Source organism: Antedon bifida, chromosome 2 (genome assembly GCF_963402885.1).
Source record: "Antedon bifida chromosome 2, ecAntBifi1.1, whole genome shotgun sequence".
Lineage (NCBI taxonomy): Eukaryota > Metazoa > Echinodermata > Crinoidea > Comatulida > Antedonidae > Antedon > Antedon bifida.
In genome coordinates, this window is record NC_136227.1 from 22,415,130 (window position 1) to 22,437,493 (window position 22,364).

The following is a 22,364-nucleotide window of genomic DNA, read 5'->3' on the forward strand; positions in this document are numbered from 1 at the left end:
GAGTATCATCATCATCGAGCATAATATCCCAATCAGTACTAGACAGCCACGCAACTTTTCAACCACCTCTGTACTCCACAACTGCTGTTGTATAACTACTGGTTTTGACTGTTTTAATTTTGACTTGTATTTTGGCATAATATGTATATTGTTATGATCAGAATTTCCAGGTTTTGAACAGATTTTGCTTGTGTATGCTTTTTTCACATTGCAGTAGCATAAGTCCAGTGTAGCACTGCCTCTTGTTCTACAGAGATTGCTTGTTCATAAGTAGGTAAGTCTCTTAGAATTATTTGTGGAGCGTCCGGTGCCATTGTTTCATACCGGTGAACAGTACTGGAAATAGTCTCACTCGCATTATCAATATTTGCATTTGGGTGTATGTAGCACACTGTAAGGAAAATTTGAGAAAATTCTCGTGGTAGATAGAAGGGTCTTGCACTTATGGTCAGTAATTCTATATCCGGCGTACAGAGTTGTTCACGTATCCTCCAGTTACTACACCATGCTTTATTTATATAAAAACATACTCCTCCTCCTCGTTTTTTCCCCGACTCTACAGTTCTATCCGCTCTAGCTAATTCAAAATTACTTGGTACTAATTCGCTGTCAATAATATTATTATTAAGCCATGTCTCTGTGAAACACATCACTGAAACTTCTCTGTATTCAAACATGTGTTTAGAACATGCTCGAAGTTCGTCGATTTTATTTGACAGAGATCTCACATTTCCTAAAATCATCGATGGAAGTGGAGGTTTAGACTTACGTTTTCTAAGGCGCTTTCGAATACCTCCACCTTTACCCCTTTTCCTTAACTTGACTTCCCGTGGAAACTGACAATAGCCTTCAGGTTTCGGGCTATCGTGACGCCTGGGCCGCAACAGTAGGATATTGCAATTGATACAGGCCTAGGTTCAATATCGGTTACTCCATCCATAAAGCAAATTTTTTTAATCGCTAAAGTTTAAACAAATTTGGTGGAATTGTATGTTCTTTCATAAGTATTTATCTTAGACAAACGCAAGTTATTAAAATCACTGATGTGGCTTGAAACTAATTTTTCTTTTGCATTACGGATGGAGTAACCGATATTAAACTTATATACGAAGTTTGAAATATTTTTGAATTCGATAAATATTTTTTCTAGAAGTTTTTGTATGTGACTATTTCCCTGTGCTCCACTGGCGCCAAGTTGGATCCACTGAAACACAGTGTATTAACATACGAACATTTCTTTTGTAAAAAAAAATACTCCTCGATTTTAATATATATTTCTTGGTATATATTTAATTTATGTTGCTCAATTTAAAGGAAAAAAAACGAATTCCTAACCGCTTAAGCAAACGCAAGTTATTAAAATCACTGATGTGGCTTGAAACTATTTTTTCTTTGGGTTTACGAATGGAGTAACCGATATTGAACATATATACCAAGTTTCAAATATTTTTGAACTCCAGAAGTATTTTTTCTCAATGTTTTTATATGTGACTATTTCCCTGTGCTCCCATTGGTGGGTCCACTTGAGTACAGTATTAACATACGAAAAGATATTATAATTTAGTGACTTTTTTCTATTTTATATCCCTTTTCTTACTGGCGCGCGTGCCAAATTGGGTCCACGTGAGCACAGTGTATTAACATACGAAAAGATATTAATTCAGTGACTTATTTCTATTTTATATCACTACGCTCCCCTTGCTTCAAATTGGGTCCACTTGAGCACAGTGTATTAAATACGAAAAGATATTAAAATTCAGTGACTTCTTTCTATTTTATATCACTGTGCTCCAATGGCGCCAAATTAGGTCCACTTGAGCACAGTGTTTTAACATATGAAAAGTTATTAAAATTCAGTGACTTATTTCTATTTTATATCACTGTGCTCCACTGGCTCCAAATTGGGTCCACTTGAGCACAGTGTATTAACATACGAAAAGATATTAAAATTCATGACTTTTTCTATTTTATATCACTGTGCTCCCCTGGCTCCAAATTGGGTCCACTTGAGCACAGTGTATTAACATACGAAAAGATATTAAAATTCAGTGACTTATTTCTATTTTATATCACTGTGCTCCACTGGCTCCAAATTGGGTCCACTTGAGCACAGTGTATTAACATACGAAAAGATATTAAAATTCAGTGACTTATTTCTATTTTATATCACTGTGCTCCCCTGGCTCCAAATTGGGTCCACTTCTTGAACACAGTGTATTAAAATACGAAAATATATTAACATTCAGTGACTTTTTTCTATTTTATATCAATTGTACGCACGCTAGAGATCAAATTTATACGCCCTCATCTTTCAGTATTTTATTCACGAAGCGGGATCTCCAAAGGCAAATTACTGAAAAAATGACAATGCTGTGGGTATCAGTGGCTGGATCTCAATGGAGAAAAAAGAAGCTAAATCAAAACGATAAAGTAAAACAGCCATTATATAAAAGTATATATATATATTATAAATCCAAAGGCAAATTACTATTACTGAATATATATAAATCATACTGTCAAATTATAATTATTAACAGTGCTCATATTCGGAACATGATCTCATAATCGCGTCGAGCATAGCTCATTGGCGAAAGTTCCAAATTTTTTAGTTGTATGAAAAAATGTCTCTGGCGGGATTCGAACCTGCGACCTCTCGCTTACAGGGCGAGAATCATAAGAATTGATGTTGACTAAAGCCAAAGTCATATGTCTGATTCTGCCCATCCCTTGCATAATTCGTTTGTTATGTCTGGTCTGGTAGACTACGTCATCCTTTGACAAAAACAAATAGGTTTAACAACTCCTTTATTCCCTCTTGAATTCGTCTCTTTAACAAACAATTTGTAAGATAATTACTGTAATTACTTTTAATGAACTGTACATATGCCTGTTGGTGTTATTCTTTCTGTTTTGATGTTTTTATATGGTGTTTTTATTACGAATGTAACAGGGAGCTGAGTCTCACATTTTATATTTATTACGTGACAATAAAGTATATCTATGTCTATACCACTAGACCACAGAGCCATATATGGTATTATCACAGATTTTCACCCACCAGATACATTCTCTCATACAAGAAACGTGCTCACAATCAGTGAGTCAATGATCTCACATATCACTTTGCCTGATCTAAGTGCTCATAGATTGGTTGTAAGAGATACAAAGTAGCATCCTCTACGCTTTTGTTTGAACAATAAGCAAATTGGGATGGGTCCGCTTGATACTTTGTTTCTTTAATTAACATATTTTTAATCAATCATTCTAAACTCTTCATAACAAGCGAGGTTAATGCAATGGGCCTATAGTCATTCATTCCTTAGGTTGAGTAACCTTATTTAGCGGAGTAATGTTTGCAGATTTCCATAACTTGGGAAACTTCCAATCTCTAGCGACCAATTAAAGATGTCTGTGAAAATCGGTGCAAGATCCTTACAAAATAATTTTAGTACCTTCCCAACAATTTGATCTGGCCCAGCAGACTTCCTTGCCTTTGTACATTTAAATACATTTTCAACATTCAATACATTTACTTTTAAATCATCAAAAGCATTGTCATTATCATTTATACATGTTATCAATGATTCTTTCAATGTTATGAGTTCATCTTCCAATTCGTTAGTATCAAACCTGTTAAAAAATTCATTAAGCTTATTTGCATAATCACAAGGTTCAACATCTGACGGAATAACCATTTTCTTTCACTTATCATTTCCAATAATAGTTTTAAAAGAACAGCCAATATTCAGTATATTATTATTATTATTCAATATATTAGTCTGTCCTACGAGGAATCAGAAAAATAACCAAACAGAAATACCTCAAGAGATGACATATGCTGATGATGTAGATTTTTTAGTCTAAACAGCAATAACGTAAACGAATTAGAACGCCATCTATCAACTTTCAAATTAAATATAATAGGCCCAAAGAAAAAACAGAACACGCTATCGTAAGACGAGAAAAAGAAGACATACAAGAACAATGGAGAAACACGAAAAAAGTAGGATCGCTCCTTGTGTACAGAAAGACATAGGCCTAATTAGAAGAAAACAACTAGCGCGTGTAGCAATGACCAAACTACACTCGATGTGGCTTCGAAAAGCTAAGATCAAATTAACAAGGCCAACAGCCATTAAGTCGCGTGCTACAATGCATAGTGATACCGGACCGACAGACAGACCGACAGACCGACCGACCGACATAATGAACTATAGGGTCGCGTCCACGCGACTAAAAATACGACTATAGTTAAAAGTATATTACTCTACAACTCCGAAACATGGGGACTCACAAAAGAAGAAGCACATAAACACATTTCACAGACAGCAACTTCGCAAAATTATAGGTATCAGGTTCCCAGACAGGATATCGAACATAAATTTATACAGAAGGACAGGAACAAAACCAATCGTTAGAAATAGTCGACGCAAGATAGAGACTTTTGGGTCACATTCTCAGACAAGACCCATGTACACCAGCTAACACAGCAATAAGCAACACTACCTGAATTATAACATTTCGAGGAAGACCGAGAACCACCCTACCAATAACTCTCAGCAACGACCTACTCACCCTTTATAAGCAGAACACAAACATCAAGTATCTCGGACAATTGAAAACCAAGAAAGACATCAAACAACTTAAACAACTAGCCAATGAAAGATCCAATTGGAAGAAACTGGTAAAAGAGATATACGGAGCAGCCCAAGCGGAAATGTCGGCAGACTTTTCAGCGGAGAGGCAACAGATATACAGTTTTAAATGATGAACTTGATACGTTGAACACAGTTGCTCCTCGTCAAATTGAAGAACATAACAACGTAATAATAATAAGACAAACGTAAATCAGAAAAGAAATCGTCATCGTCGAGGAGGTAAAAAAGGTAAATCGGAAAATAATAACGATATTGATATTAAAATCGCATTTAATAATGTGAATAGACTATAAGACCAAAATTATATGAAATTTCCAATGTTAACAAATAATAATAATAATAACAATAATATCACATGTTTGGTATTGCCGAAACGTTTCTAAAGAACGAAATGGCAGTTGATATTGATAATTATCGTTGGATTGGTAAAAACAGAGTTGATCAAGGTATTATATTTTAAATAACATTACAATTCTCGATGATAATGCTCTTGATTGTATGTCTTTGAAAGATATAAGGTTTGCTTTATTTGTAATAGATCTATGTATATTGCCATTTGTTATTTTCAAGTGGAAGGTTCTATTAAATGAAATCACAGATGAAATATATAATCAGTTACTATCCGAAGTAATTCAAATTGAAAATCTTAATGATGAAGATGATCCATATATATTAATAATGGGTGATTTTAATGCAAGAATAGGTAATAACATAATTAACGGTGACCCAACACTTAACTCTAATGGTGAGAGGTTGCTGCATTTTAAAGATAATGCAAACATGACAATTTTAAATTCTACAATTTTTTGTAACGGTAAAATTACATGGTTTAGAGCAAATCAAAGAAGCACAATAGACGACATGTTATGTTCTAAAAATTAATTACTTGTTGATGAAGAAAGAAAATATGGATTAGGTAGCGACCATAATACTTTATTATTATCACTTAATATCCAACCTCAGAAATCTACCATAGTGTATCAACCAAAATCAAAATTATGGGACATTAAGAATGATCAAGATTTCACAGTTTTATTAATTGGGATGCCAATTCTTTTGATAACGCCAAAGATATTGTAATATCCGCGGCAACTGAGGCCATAGGAGTTTTTTTTTCTCTTTTGTGGGGATTTTACCCACTTTTATTTCTTATAAAAATTCATATGTTTGTAAATAATATTTATCTTTATATAATATGCACAATTTTCATTAATATTTGTTTCTCTACTCTCAATTAATACAGATGTAAGTTTTTCTTATACATACATTAAGATATATTAATAATTATAAAACAAAATTATATTTTCATAACTATATACAAGTATTTCAACTCAAATATCCATAACAAAATAATTATAATTTTTAATTAATACCAATTACCAATATGTTATAGGAGTTAAAGAGATGAAGGGTAAACGAAAATCATGGTTTGATAAACAAGTAAATGAAGCTATAAAAGAAAGGAAGAAGGCTGCTAGACTTCATAGACATTATGTAAAGTCAAAAGCCCAAGATGCTGGTACAAGCAATTGTCTTTGGCTTTCATATCAACAAAAGCGTATTTATACAAAATCTTTGATTAAAGAAAACATTCTTGAAAAGAATGTTAAACGGTCAGTTGATATTGCAAAAAAAGGCGGCCCCTCATGTAAAGATTTCTGGAAATTTCTTAGAGGATCTAAACAAAATTGTAACAACAATAAGGTTGATTGTATCAGGGGTCCTGGGTCAAATGAGGTTATATCAGACAGGAAGATGAACCAAACTATAAAACAATAACTAGGAAACATTAGATAAGATGAATATAAATATGAATGATAGTAGCTCTTTTAGAACGAATAAGTTTGTTGAACACATTCGACATGATAACATTGATCAATCAACAAACGACGATGATAATTGTATATACTATATAGAAATTAATGTTGATATAGTGGCCAATCACAATCTCACTTGCAAAAAAATAATAAAGCTCCAGAAACCGACTATATTACAAAATAATTGTTAAAGAATGGTGGTGAAATATTGTATCATTCTATTTTAGAGTTATTTAATAAAATTATTCATCTCGAAACTATTCCAAATGAATGGAATGTTAGTTTTATAGTCCCAATTTTTAAGAAAGGAGACCGGAAAGATATGAATAATTATAGAGGAATACCTGCAACATCATGCGTTTCAAAGATTTTTAATAGAATTATTGCCCAGAACATTTCTTGTTATCTTGAGAATAATAATGTCTTATCGGAGGTCCAGGGAGGCTTTAGACAAGGACATAGATGCGAAGATCACATCTTCACATTAAAAAGCGTTATCGCGTGTCGTCGTAAAGAAGGAAAGGCGACGCACTTTTGGCCTTCCTGGACTTTCGAAAAGAACCCCCCCCCCCATTTCCACACACGGGAGTGCCCCACCGGAGGTGCTGACCGGTCGTGGGCGACCCATGTTGTTCTTTGGGGGTTTGTTGTACATAATTTTTGTTGAATGTTGTCTGGCATGTATGTATACATTTAAATGGTTACCAAACCGACAAGCTCTCGCTTCTTTTGGTATACTATTAAATATTGTAAATTTAATTGTGAATAAATGTTACATATATAACTGTAATTTAAAGCAAAAAAATGTCAAATTGAGTTCTCAGTTTAGTTCAATATTTCTATTTACTTTACACAATGCATTAGGATACTGTTTAAGTTTATAATTAGAAGAGATTGGTCTTTAGCATAATGTTTGTAAACTCCTCAAGATTAACCTTTCCATCTCCATTGGTGTCTGCCTCCTCTATCATTTCCTTTAATTCTATCTCTGTGAACTTAGTGCCAGCTTCTTTGCATGCTGTCTTAAGATCATCTAAATTCAGCTGACCAGTGCCGTCTAAATGAAAGAATAGATACCATTTTTAACAAATAAAGGGCTAATATAAAAACTGTTTACTGTAAATAGAGTAAATACAAACTCAGATTTTATAAAAAAAAAAACTAACCATAGTCAAACATTTTAAATCCCTGTTCAATCTCAGAATGTATGTCCCTAGCTGTGCCCTGTCTATCAATGATAAACTGAAGAAATTCGTTGAAATCAATCAAGCCATTCTTGTCAATATCCATGTCTGCAATCATTTCACGAGCTTCCTTCTTTGTCAATTTGAAGCCCAATGCACGCATCATTTTCTGCACTGGAATGGCTCCTATTTGCCTATATAAACAACCGTTGATAAGAAAAAATTATTCATTTACACGCCACTCCAGGTAAACTTGAGCTGTTTGTTTTCAGATTGGTTATTGGTGTTTAATGGTGTACACAAATAATTATTTTGTTTACAAAATAGTTACAATTTCAGCAATAACTATTATATAAATTAAGAGAAGTTTACCATAATTTATAATTTAATAATTAATTAATAATTTAATTACAAAAAAGATCAACGTTTTGGAACCATCATGAAACAAAAACAACACAATTTCATCAACAACTACAGTATTATATAAATTAAGAGATGTTTACTACAGTATATAACTTTAAAATAAATTTAATTACAAAAAAGATTGACGTTTCGGAATCATCATGGAACAAAAAGAACAAGAGTAAATGAGTAAAATTAACAAAATACAAAGCACCAAGGGTGACAGGAAACACAATTAGTAACAAAGAATGAAAAGATAGGCCCCTCCTCTCTTTAATTTGCTTTGATTGAGTCATTTTGTTGGTCAAGTGATGGTTTTTACTCTTTTCAATAATTAAGACAATACTTTAAAATAATTGACTGTATCAGTTGGACTGATATCATGACTTCTTAGATGTTCTCATATGAATTATTCGATTAACTGTTTTTACTACGTACATACGTCCAGTTTTGGAATATGCGTGTCCCTTGTGGCATAGCTCATTAACCAACATCCAATGTACTAAAATTGAAAGGGTACAAAAGAGAGCTCTAAGATGTATTTACGGTGCTAATTATATCAGTTATGAAAATGCTTTATCCATGTCTGGATTATGTTCCTTGAAGCCAGAAGAGATAACTTGATGATGAAGTTTGGGAAGGGGCTACTACTCTCTAAACTCTATCGTGATATGCTTCCCCCTTATCGTAACCACGGTCGCATTTTGAGAAATATTAATTTGTTGGATGCCCCCTTGTGTAAAACTAATCATTGGCAAAGCTCTACCATCCCTAACATTATTGATAGAATGAATGAAGCTTCTAAAACTAAAACTTTGTAGGTTTATAACATTAATAATAACGAACGAATTAATGATTACCGCACTGAATCAGGGTTTTTTGGCATTTTAAAGAATTTTAACAGCTTTTTAATGATTTGATTTACTTTGTACGTTGTTTGCAGAATTATTCAGCTGTTGGCTGCCTTCTGTTTGTACTATTTATGTGTTTTTTTATGAATAAAATACCTATATATGATACCATCCAAAAGATTGTGAAGGTGCTGTGAATATAAGCTTGAAACTTGCATCGCCGAAATAAAATTATGGTGCACACATAACGTGCTTGTACTGAATGATGCCAAGACTGAATTGATTCATTTTACTTCTCGCCGTAGACCTACATACTGGATACCCTCTGTAAAAATTGGTAACTCTATGATCAGACCATCACCTACAGATCAAAACCTTGGAGTCATCTTTGACTCTGTCTTCAATTTGTCTGCTCATGTTGAGTGCAAATTGCAATGAATTGCATCCGCAAGATTTGACATGTATGGGAGTACTTGAACACAAAATTGACAGAAATACTGGTCCATGCGTTTGTTTCATCCAGCCTTGACTTGTGCATCTTTCTTCTTTGTGGGCTTCCAGCTAAGACTATTGCTAAGTTTCAGCGCGTTCAGAACATTGCAGCCCGTCAGATATTTTATAACAAAACACCAGTATTGAAACAGCTACATTGGTTTCCAGTTGAGAAGAGAATAATGTACAAGATTCTTCTCATCACATTTAATCACTTCATAAACATGGCTCTAACATTTCTATCCGAAATCATTTCTCCATACAAGCCAAAACAGACACTGAGGTCATCATCAGAGGTTTTACTAAAGCCTATACCTACATGACCGTTAACGAAATATTATGGACAACGTGCCTTTTCCTGGTCACCTGCTGTTCTTTGGAATGCCCTTTCAAACTCAATCAGGAATGCCGAATCACTCGCCATATTAAAAAAATATCCCTCTTTTTAATTTGTATTTTTCATCATTAATTAATTATAGTGCTTTTTATATTTGTTGTTAATTTCCAGCGCTTAGAGGCGCCATGCAATTTGCACTATATTGATGATTATTATTATTATACCCTTGTTGTGTTTGTTAATTTGTTTGTTAAACAACAAAGAATAAGTAAAAAACCATGGACAATTTGGAAAATCAAATGACAAGTTTTCACAATTTGTCAAATCAAAGGACAAGCCGCACAATCAAAGGACAAGCTCAAGAATCAAACTAATTTTCGATGTTTGAGTGCAGTATTCATGACAAGCGAGCAGAGCCATTGAAAGAGTTCCAACATTGAATGAATTCTAAAAGCCATTTTTGTTTTCTATTCCTATGTAGAATATGGATTTGAGTCTTTTGTTTTAAAAATGTATAACGTTCACAAGGCTTTAACTATCAAATTTGTTTAAAGGTTTTTTGTTAAGATAATAACGAAATTATAAAGTTACTGCGAGCATGATTTTAAACTACAAAATGTAAAAACAATGTATTACTATAGAGAATTGCTGTACAAACTAAACGCGCACGCGTAGAGCGTGCATGGGGTGCGCAGAGCAGCCATATACTGAAAGAGTTTTTGTTGTTTAAAATCATGTTTACAGTAACTTTATAATATTATTATTATTTTAACAAAAACCTTTAAACAAATTGATTGTTTTGATATTAAATTGTGAACATCATACATTTTTAAAACAAAAGACTCAACTCCATACTCTACATAAATGAATAGTTGGGACACAAAAATGGCTTCTAATTCATTAAATGTCAGAACTCTTTCAATGGCTCTGTGTCATGAATACTGTCTTCAAACGTTGAAAATTGTTAGTATTTTTTTGCAAAAGTCCTTTGATTGTTCGACTTTGATTTGACAAATTGTTTTTAGTTTGTTTGTTGATTTTTTAAAACGTTTGTTGTTTTTTGACATTGTTCTTTTTTTTAAATTTTGTACTATTATCGCCCTAATGGCGGCCCATAGCCGACAAGTCTAGCTGACATAGCTAGCATTACACAAGCCACATTGAAAATTGTACACAACTCATTGCTGGTTAACAAGCTTGGGTTTCCTTTCTATTGATGTTAAGAATTCACCTGTCTTCTTACTGAACTCTGGCATGAGTTCATAATTTAACTTACAGATAAGTTGTCTGAGTTTGGTACATTGACAATGGAATGTTTAAAATCATTAATTATTCTACTAACTAAATCAATAGGATAATTTATTGAATATTTTAGTAATTTCTTGAACTTTCTTGAAATATTTTGTCTGATGATGATGATTTATATGCTGCTCGGTTAGGCATGGTATAGACAAGATTTTGTTTATAGAGTTATTATGAGCAACTTCCATAGTAAAGTCAATTGCAGTGTGTGCATTATTTAGCGTGTCCAGAAACTTGTATGCATCATCATGGCTGGGCATGAACACAATCGTGTCGTCAACATATCTTTGATAGAGAGATAGCATCTTGTTAGAAGACTGTAAGGTCTTTTCAAGGTTGTACATAAATGGCCATGGCTATACCATCGACTTGTTCAAATGGGTCACAGTCATATTGAAAAAAATTGATTTTTTGTGGCAATTGAAAGCAGATCAATTAGGCCTTGTTTATCAATCAACAAACTTTAAACCAATCATTCTCAAATGCTTCGTCAGCCATGGTATTGATAGTTTCATCCAAGGGAACATTTGTAAAAAGTGAGACATCATATACTAGGTCATTGGAACTGTTGAGCAAATTTCTTTAGCAAAAGTCATTGTTTGCTAATGGTTTCAGTTTTTCATCCAATTTTTATAGTTATATAATGTACCAGTTGCTGATAATATAGGCCTTGATTTACCTTGATCTTGGACATCTAAAGCAATGCTTGTGTGTCTTTCTGGTATATTCTATTACATGTTCTATCATATGGGGAAAACTTTAGTGGGTGGTGTTTCCAAAACTTTTCTAGTCAGTTTTTAAATTGATTAACATTTGCAGCTTCAAAGCTGTTGACTATATTCATACTGACGTAAATCTGTTATCATTCTTGATTCCTGATGAATTTAAGTATCTAATCAACAACAATTCTATTGATATCATAGCACTCAATGAAACATGTTTAGATAATGTAATTAAAGATGAATCAATACACATTGATGGCTATGATATTTATAGAAATGATAGAAATGACAGAAATAGGGAAGGGGGAGGGGTTGCAGTTTATGTAAATAGAGGAGGATGTTTTACTTGTAAACTAAGAAATGATTTCATGAAAATGGAGCTTGAGATAGTAGTAATTGAACTTTGTAAACCAAAAACTAAACCAATCATTTTAATAGCATGGTACCGCCCACCAAACTCAAAAATTCAACTTTTAGATATTTTTGAACAAATTTTAGAAGAAAACGAATGTCTAAACAAAGAAATAATAATAATAGGAGATGTAAATTGTGACACACTTTCACAAAACCCTACTTGCTATACACAAAAATTAATGGATATAACTAGTAACCATTTTCTAACACAAATTATAACTGAACCGACAAGGATAACAAACCAAAGTAAAACTCTGATTGATCATTTTTATACATCTTTTCCAAACAGAATTTTTTCCTCGGGTGTACTTAACACAGGAATTAGTGATCACTCAGCTATTTACGCTGTCATTGGTAAAGAAGAAAAACCAAAACATAACCATAAATATAAAACAAAAAGGAACTATAATAACCTTAACGAGGAAAAACTACAAATTGATATGTTAAATGTAAATTGGCATGAAATAACTTCATATACAAATGTGAATGACGCTCTGCAGTTTTTTGAAGACAAGTTTTTACAAATTGTTAATGAACATGTACCTTTAAAGAAAAAACGGGTTCGAAATAAAGATAGCCCATGGCTCACAAAAAATGTAATATTACAATGCGAAAACGTGACTCAATGAAAAAAAGAGCGAATAAAGAAAATTGTCCACAATTATGGAATGAATACCGTGAATTAAAAAACAAAGTAAATTACGATATCAGGAAATCAAAAAAAGATTATTTCTCTGAACAATTAAATACAAAAGATTCCAAAATAATTTGGAAAAACATAAGATATATTGTACCATCTAAGAATAAAAAAAGTGTTATAAGTAGTATAAATACAATAAATGGCCTTGAAACAGATTCTTACAAGATAGCTAATACTTTAAATGAGTTTTTTGCGAACATAGGACCTAACCTAGCTAAACAAATTCCTCAATTTGAAAATAACCATGTAAATTATGAATACCCAAATCAAGATGAAGACAAAATAAATTTCACACTTGTTGACGAAGAATATGTAGGCTACAGGAACTGATGAAATTCCTGCTAAACTAATAAAATTAGCAATCAACTCAATTGTACAACCCATTACATTTTTAATTAATTTATCTCTAAGAAACAGCGACTTCCCAAGTAAATGGAAAAATGCACGAATATGCCCAATTTTTAAAAATGGCGACCGAAGTGAACCATCTAACTACAGGCCAATTTCTGTACTACCAATTTTATCGAAAATTATTGAACGCGCTGTCTTTGACCAACTCTATCCACAAATCAACCCTAAATTATACAATCAACAATCTGGATTTAGGCCAAATTACTCGACATCATCTGTATTAATAAATATAACTGAAGATTGGATTGACAGTATTGAAAATGGTAAATACATAGGACTAATAATGCTTGATCTCAAAAAAGCTTTCGACACTGTTAATCACCAGATACTAATAAAAAACTACACAATTTTAATTTTGCTAATCATGTTATCAAATGGTTTGAAAATTATTTAACAAATCGTACACATATTACTAATATTAACAATGTTGATTCGGTAAAGTCTAATAGTGTTTGTGGAATCCCTCAGGGATCAATATTAGGGCCCCTTCTATTTATCATGTATATTAATGATCTACCTAACGCAGTTTCCCATGTAAATGTAAGCATGTACGCAGATGACACTGCGTTATATTATGCATCTAAAGACATCCACGATATAGTAAGCAAAGTAAATACTGATATAAAACATGTACAACTATGGTTAGCAAGTAACAAATTAAGTCTAAACGTTAAAAAGACTGAATATATGATTTTAGGAACACATCAAAAATTAAATAAATTGATTAACATGGATATTAATATTAATATAGATGTAGACCGGGCGCCCGGAAGATTTATTCATGTGAAAAGATACAAAAGGTTTGATGATTTAGTTAGGTGCGTATTAGGGCGAGATGCAATATTCGACATTGCTGCCGGGTCACAGCCTGTACATGGGGCCTGTGGGGATCATAACATAGGGGGGTAAAAATGCATTTATTCATGTGAAGCGATACAAGGATAAACTTTTTTGGATATCATTCGCAGTGGGCTACTAATGATTACATCACCAATGACAGCAACATTATTTTTACTATAACTGCCCAAGTCAAATTTAAAATTTTTTGGATATCATTCGCAGTGGGCTACTAATGATTACATCACCAATGACAGCAACATTATTTTTACTATAACTGCCCAAGTCAAATTTAAAATTGTTACTGTACTAACATTAGACAGTAATATCTGTAAAATGCAACATACTCAGGACTAAATTAAATATCGTTACTTATCCATAATGTATCGATTATTGCACATTATTTTACTATAACTGCCCAAGTCAAATTTAAAATTTATTCATGTGAAGCGATACAAGGATAAACTTTTTTGGATATCATTCGCAGTGGGCTACTAATGATTACATCACCAATGACAGCAACTTTATCCTGTACGGGGCGCCAAACAGCAACATTTTAGGGCCACGCCCAAATGGGTTTATTCATGTGAAGCGATACAAGGTTGAATCTTTTTTTAATGGCAGCAGTACATATTGGGGATGACAAAAACACCAATGACAGCAACTTTATCCTGTACATAAGCTCAGACAGCAGCCCTAAAGTTCCGTAGTTTCCCTCTATTCGGCTATATACTCGGCGCGTATGTCGTCTTATGGCGTTCAGCTGGGTTAGAAATACGTGATACGGACTCGGACTGACAATAAATAAACAGTAGAATGCTAAAACAATAAATAAAGAGAGCAGTTGGCACTCTTAGGAACTCGCCCAAAATGGGTTTACCATGAAGTATGTAATCATTTTTGATAAAAATGTTTTTTTTTCACTTTATCCGGTACACAGCAGCTCAAATGTCCGAGGCTCCATTCGTGATCAACAATGTTGATAATACAAACACATTCACGATAACAAGTGACTTTTATTTTATAATTGAAATATATCTCTATTTTGGAATAATAAAAAACACCAACAAAAACACAAATAACCAACAGCAGATTTGTATTTTAGGGTAACATTTTGAACAATCGATATTATATCAAAATCATTATTTCGATCAAAATAATATAATTTAAAAATATTTTTCAGATAAATTAAATAATTAAACTCATAATGATCGACACCGGTACCGATTATTGTACATTATTATTATAACTCGATTTAAATATTGTTTTAATTACACACTAGACACTAGTGATATGTCTATATGAAAAAAGGCAACGAAATCTAAATTTGCAACATTTTTTAACATAACATAATAGTAAAGTAAATAATAGTTCGAATTCAACATAATCACTTAGAGAATTGGTAAGGTATAGATTAGACTATCGATTGCACACTATTACTGTATTTTTAACTCAATTTAAATAAAAAAAAGTAACCGTTTTCATAGGAATTAGACTGATAAAAACCAAAAAAAAACTTAATTTGCCAACATTTTAAACATCGTTACTTGTCCATAATGGATCGACTACTGTATCGATTACTGCACATTGTTTTACTTTAACTGAACCAAGGTCAAATTTTTAATTGTTACTGTACTAACATTAGACAGTGATATCTGATAAAAGGCAACATTAATAATACTGGACCAAATTAAATATCGTTACTTATCCACAATGGATCGACTACTGTATTGATTATTGCACATTATTTTACTAACTAACATAAGAAAGTGATATCTGATAAAACGCAACAAACTGAATCGAATTAAATATCGTTACTTATCCATAATGGATCGACTACTGTATTGATTACTGCACATTATTTTTACTATAACTGCCCAAGTCAAATTTAAAATTGTTACTGTACTAACATTAGACAGTAATATCTGTAAAATGCAACATACTCAGGACTAAATTAAATATCGTTACTTATCCATAATGTATCGATTATTAAACATTATTTTACTATAACTGCCCAAGTCAAATTTAAAATTGTTACCATGTGAAATCACACTCACCCAGCATCTGTTGAGGGCAAATTATGTATCTATTAGGTGGAGACACGCTCATACTCCTAAGCCAACACAAAACCTACACCCACTAAACTATGGATGGGTTGATAATGGCGATGGAAGGTATGTACCTAAATGGTTTGATGGAAATGCTCTACCAGATACGTTGACTAGTGATCCACACTCGGAACAAAGTGCTGAAGCAAACACAGTTCTTGACAATACTGATGCAGGAATATTGGAAGAAAGTGATGATGAAGAAGTTGAAATAATAGATTTTGAAGCTGAAATCGATGATGACCAACCTTGGAGTGATGACAGTGAAAGTGACTGTGATGATGACGAATAGAGAAACTCAAAAGATTATGCATTACGGCTGATTTAATAGTTTTTAATCATTTACATAAAACATTTGACAGTTTTGAAGTAAATATTGTATAATATAACAAATATAAATACTGAACTATTTGATCCATAGATAGTTGGCAAGAAGAATCCAGTATCATTACAGTGTGATATAATCAAATTTATAAATGACGCTGTCACAAATCATTTAAAAAGAAATCCAATAGCCCCTATTGGTTTTATTATATCGTGTATTCTGTTCAGCTAGTCCAGTATTATTAATGTTGCCTTTTATCATTATATCACTGTATAATGTTAGTACAGTAACAATTTTAAATTTGACTTGGGCAGTTATAGTAAAATAATGTGCAATAATCGATACAGTAGTCGATCCATTATGGATAAGTAACGATATTTAATTTGGTCCTGAGTATGTTGCATTTTATCAGATATCAAGCAACAATTTTAAATTTGACATGGGCAGTTATAGTAAAATAATGTGCAGTAATCAATACAGTAGTCGATCCATTATGGATAAGTAACGATATTTAATTCGATTCAGTTTGTTGCGTTTTATCAGATATCACTTTCTTATGTTAGTTAGTAAAATAATGTGCAATAATCAATACAGTAGTCGATCCATTGTGGATAAGTAACGATATTTAATTTGGTCCAGTATTATTAATGTTGCCTTTTATCAGATATCACTGTTTAATGTTAGTACAGTAACAATTAAAAATTTGACTTTGGTTCAGTTAAAGTAAAACAATGTGCAGTAATCGATACAGTAGTCGATCCATTATGGACAAGTAACGATGTTTAAAATGTTGGCAGATTAAGTTTTTTGTTGGTTTTTATCAGTCTAATTCACATGAAAACGGTTACTTTTTTAAATTTAAATTGAGTTAAAAATACAGTAATAGTGTGCAATCGATAGTCTAATCTATACCTTACCAATTCTCTAAGTGATTATGTTGAATTCGAACTATTATTTACTTTACTATTATGTTATGTTAAAAAATGTTGCAAATTTAGATTTCGTTGCCTTTTTTCATATAGACATATCACTAGTGTCTAGTGTGTAATTAAAACATACGCGCCGAGTATATAGCCGAATAGGGGGAAACTACGGAACTTTAGGGCTGCTGTCTGAGCTTATGTACAGGATAAAGTTGCTGTCATTGGTGTTTTTGTCATCCCCAATATGTACTGCTGCCATTAAAAAAAGATTCAACCTTGTATCACTTCACATGAATAAACCCATTTGGGCGTGGCCCTAAAATGTTGCTGTTTGGCGCCCCGTACAGGATAAAGTTGCTGTCATTGGTGATGTAATCATTAGTAGCCCACTGCGAATGATATCCAAAAAAGTTTATCCTTGTATCGCTTCACATGAATAAATGCATTTTTACCCCCCTATGTTATGATCCCCACAGGCCCCATGTACAGGCTGTGATCCGGCAGCAATGTCGAATATTGCATCTCGCCCTAATACGCACCTAACTAAATCATCAAACCTTTTGTATCTTTTCACATGAATAAATCTTCCGGGCGCCCGGTCTAATGGTACAAAACTTGAAAAAGTAAATAACTGTAAACATTTAGGTGTCATTATCGATGAAAATTTAAAATGGCATAAACAAATAGATCAGGTGAAAAATAAAGTAATATCAGGTCTGTACTATCTAAAAAAATGCAGCAATATTTTCCCTCAAAATATTCAATCATTAATGTACAAATCTATCATAGCCCACCATTTTGACTACTGCAATGTAGTATGGGGTCGTTGTAACCAAACCCTCAAATATAAACTCCAAGTACTCCAAAATAGAGCGGCCAAAATAATTACACATAAATCTAGGTATGACTCTAGCTCACAGGCGCTCAAAGATTTAAATTGGCCTAATTTAGAAGAAAAACAATATTACAACGAAGCAGTCACAATGTTTAAAATAATGAATAACTTGACACCATCCTACTTAAGAAACAGATTCTATGAACGCAATCAAACATATAATACTAGATCAAAAGATATTTTAAGTTTTACATAAGGCAAACACTGAGTATAAAAAGAAAAGTTTGTCTTATTCTGGCGCAAAGCTATGGAATAGTTTAAATGCTATAAACTCAAATGCAATTACAGCTCCTAATATACATATATTTAAAAAAATTATAAATGACCAAAGATAAAATATACTTGAAAATCTATGTTTTTCATGAAATCAATTTTTTTTTAGTTATCCGCTTGGTATACCAAGCGGATAACTCCTTGTTATTGTATGGGATCAATAGTTTTTTTTAGTTATCCGCTTGGTATACCAAGCGGATAACTCCTTGTAATTGTATGAGATCAATATTTTTTTTCTGTATTATTCTTCTTTCCTTCCTTCCTTTTTGTGAGTCGTGTTCCTCTAAAATGTGTAAACATAACATTTCATAACTTTGACAACATATGGGCATTTACGTGAAGTTGTGCACCTCCTATTTTTGAATGACGTCATAGTTGCGCAACGTGACTTATGCGCAATTTTATGAATTTCAATGATTGATCATAGATTAAAAACCAAAAGTCATTTAGTATTGACACTTTGACAAAATTTAAGTCATATCAGGGGCAAACTTTCTACGGATTAAAAATGGCATGTTTGACAAGAAGTTACGCGCGCACGCGCATTTAAAATTTCAAAATGCGCAAAATTAATTTCTAATCAACTTTTTACGCGTTTCTTGTCATTTTGAGCATGTCAAAAATTCCCACGGGCGCGCAATTTTTTATGCGCGCGGTCCGCACATAGCGTTAAAAACATATTTTTTTCTCTTGAATTATATTTTTCAAGCCTTTCCCAGTGATTTTGAAAACAATTTAGACCTTTTCCAGTTTAAATAACGCCATACGAACACGTTGAATTAGACAATTCGTGCGCGTTTTTTATGAAAAAGCTTAAAAAATCGTCAAAATTATGTCTTTTTTTAAACAGTCATAGTTTCTAAAGTAAACCGTTAACCGTTTATTTTTATTACAAAATCTAGAAGTTGATGAGTTGTAGATATCGGATCATGCATCAATAAGGCTAAAAAAACATTGTGACGTCATCGTATGGCCACACGAATGTAAAATATAGGATTTTTGTCTCTTTCGTTATTGCTCATCACATTCAATGGAGCGCATCGCGCTTATCTGTATTCTTTTTTCTCCTACATTTATATATTGTGTAGGTCAATCAACTTTCTTTAGCATGAGATAAAAATATTTTACTTTTTATGACGTCATCATGCCTAAAAATTTTAATTACGTGGGTCATTAATTTCATCTTTACAGTAAATTTTAATCTGTAATAGCTCGTAAGAATAAAATGTGATAATCACGATTAAAACGTTTTCTGGAAGCTATTGGATTGTAGATACGAATTCATGTAAACATTTTGCCAATCGGATGTTGTGACGTCATCATATGGCCAGTTGAATAAAAAAAGTCGTATTTTCATATTTTGCGTAATAGTTCATCACATTTAAAAGGGTGCGCATCTATATTTTACGTATTCAAATTTCTTCTACACGTTAATATGTTGTTCCTGAGATAATTTCCTTCTGAAATTGCTATCTAAGTGTTTCATTTTGATACCGTCGCCATGTTAAAAATTGGAATAAATGGCGGGTCCCGTAATTTCACCTATTCTACACTGTATGTAATATGTATACAGCTTATTAGTTATCCGCTTGGTATACCAAGCAGATAACTCCTTGTAATTGTATGAGATCAATATTTTTTTTCTGTATTATTAGTTATCCGCATAGTAGCGGATAACTCCTTGTAATCGTCCTGTTACTTTTTTTTTTAGTTATCCGCACTATGGCGGATAACTCCTTGTAACTGTCCTGTTTCATCATCTTTTTTTTTTTTTTTTTTTTCTGTATTATTCTTCTTTCTTTCTGTCATTTTTGTGCAGAGCGTATCTCTAAAACGTGTAAAGTTAACATTTTATAACTTTTAATAATCACGTGAAGTTGTGCTTTCCTATAATTGAATGACGTCAGAGTTGCGCAACATGACTTACGCGCGTTTTTATGAATTTCGCGTATTTAACATAGATCGAAAACCATATAACAATTTAAATTGAAACTTAGCAAAAGTCTAATTTATATCGTGCGCTAACTTTTTGTGCACTAAAAATGGCATGTTTTACACGAAGTTACGCGCGCACGCGCGTTTAAAATTTTGCAATGCGAAAAATCAATTTCTAATCAACTTTATACGCGTTTCATGTCATTTTGAGCATGTCAAAAATTCCCACACGTGCGCAAATTTTTACGCGCGTGGTGCACACGTAGCGTTAAAAACGTCATTTTTTCGAGTGATTTATGTTTTTCCCGCCTTTTCTAGTAATTTTACCAACTTTTAAATAATTTCGACTTCAAATTACGTCATACGAGCACGTAGAATATGATAATTTGCGCGCTTTTTTGATGAAAAACTTCAAAAATTCGTCAAAATTAAGCCTTTTTTTAAACAATTGTAGTTTCTAAACTAAACGGTAAAAATTATTTTTATTACATATTCTGGAAGTTGATGAGTTGTAGATATCAGATCATGCATTAATATGGCTAACCGGACATTGTGACGTCATCGTATGGCCACGCGAATATGAAATTTAGGATTTTTGTATCTTTCGTCATAACTCCTCACATTTAATAGAGGGCATCTCCACTTATCCGTTTTCCATTTTCACCCCGATTTTGATATTGTCTAGGTCAATCAACTATCTTTAGCATGAGTTAAAAATATTTTAATTTGTATGACGTCATCATGCCTAAAAATTTAAATTACGTGTGGCATTAATTTCATCTTTACAGTAAATTTCAATCTGTTATAGCTCGTAAGAATAAAATGTGATAATAACGATTAAAACGTTTTCTTGAAGCTATTGGATTGTAGATACAAAATCATGTAAAAATTTTGCCAATCGGATGTGGTGACGTCATCATATGGCCAGTTAAATAAAAAAAGTCGTATTTTCATCTTTTGCGTCATAGTTCATTACATTTAAAAGAGCGCGCATTAATATTTCACGTATTCAAATTTCTTCTACACGTTAATATGTTGTTGCTGAGATAATTTCCTTCCAAAATTGCTACCTTCGCGTTTCATTTTAAAACCATCAACATGTTAAAAATTGCAATAAATAGCGGGTCCCGTAATTTCCCCTATTCTACACTGTATGTGATATGTATACAGATTACACTGTGTATACTATATATGAATCAAAATAATAGAATTCAGCAATAACAACATAATTATCATAGTCTTCAGTTCAGGTCATAATGCCATAATCTTTTTCCGTGTGCAATATTCCAACGTATGGCGTGGACGTGGCGTTTGTCGTGTGGATAACTAACTCGTCAAAGTGACGAGTTTCATGTCTAGTTTTTTAGTTATCCGCTTAGTAGCGGATAACTCCTTGTAATCGTCCTGTTACTTTTTTTTTTTTTTTTTTTTTTTCTTATTTCTTTCTCCCTCATTTTTGTGTCTCACGTATCTCAAAAACTTGTAAACATAACATTTCATAACTTTGTCAACATATGGGCATTTACGTGAAGTTGTGCACCTCCTATTTTTGAATGACGTCATAGTTGCGCAACGTGACTTACGCGCAATTTTATGAATTTCAATGATTGATCATAGATTAAAAACCAAAAGTCATTTAGTATTGACACTTTGACAAAATTTAAGTCATATCAGGGGCAAACTTTCTACGGATTAAAAATGGCATGTTCCACAAGAAGTTACGCGCGCACGCGCATTTAAAATTTCAAAATGCGCAAAATTAATTTCTAATCAACTTT

At 32.6% G+C, this 22,364-nt stretch overlaps 1 protein-coding gene across 1 annotated transcript in view; it reads right to left on the bottom strand.

The window, feature by feature from the left end:
• Positions 1-5,349: 5,349 nt before the first annotated feature.
• LOC144858645 (uncharacterized) overlaps positions 5,350-22,364 on the bottom strand; it is a 43,844-nt gene continuing 26,829 nt past the window's right edge. Inside the window, exons 4-5 of the mRNA XM_078714741.1 lie at positions 7,642-7,853; positions 5,350-7,532 (exon numbers count right to left, since the gene is read on the bottom strand). Of these exons, the coding sequence (XP_078570867.1) occupies positions 7,360-7,532; positions 7,642-7,853 (385 nt within the window). The 3' untranslated portion in view covers positions 5,350-7,359. The remainder of the gene's footprint in view (positions 7,533-7,641; positions 7,854-22,364) is intronic.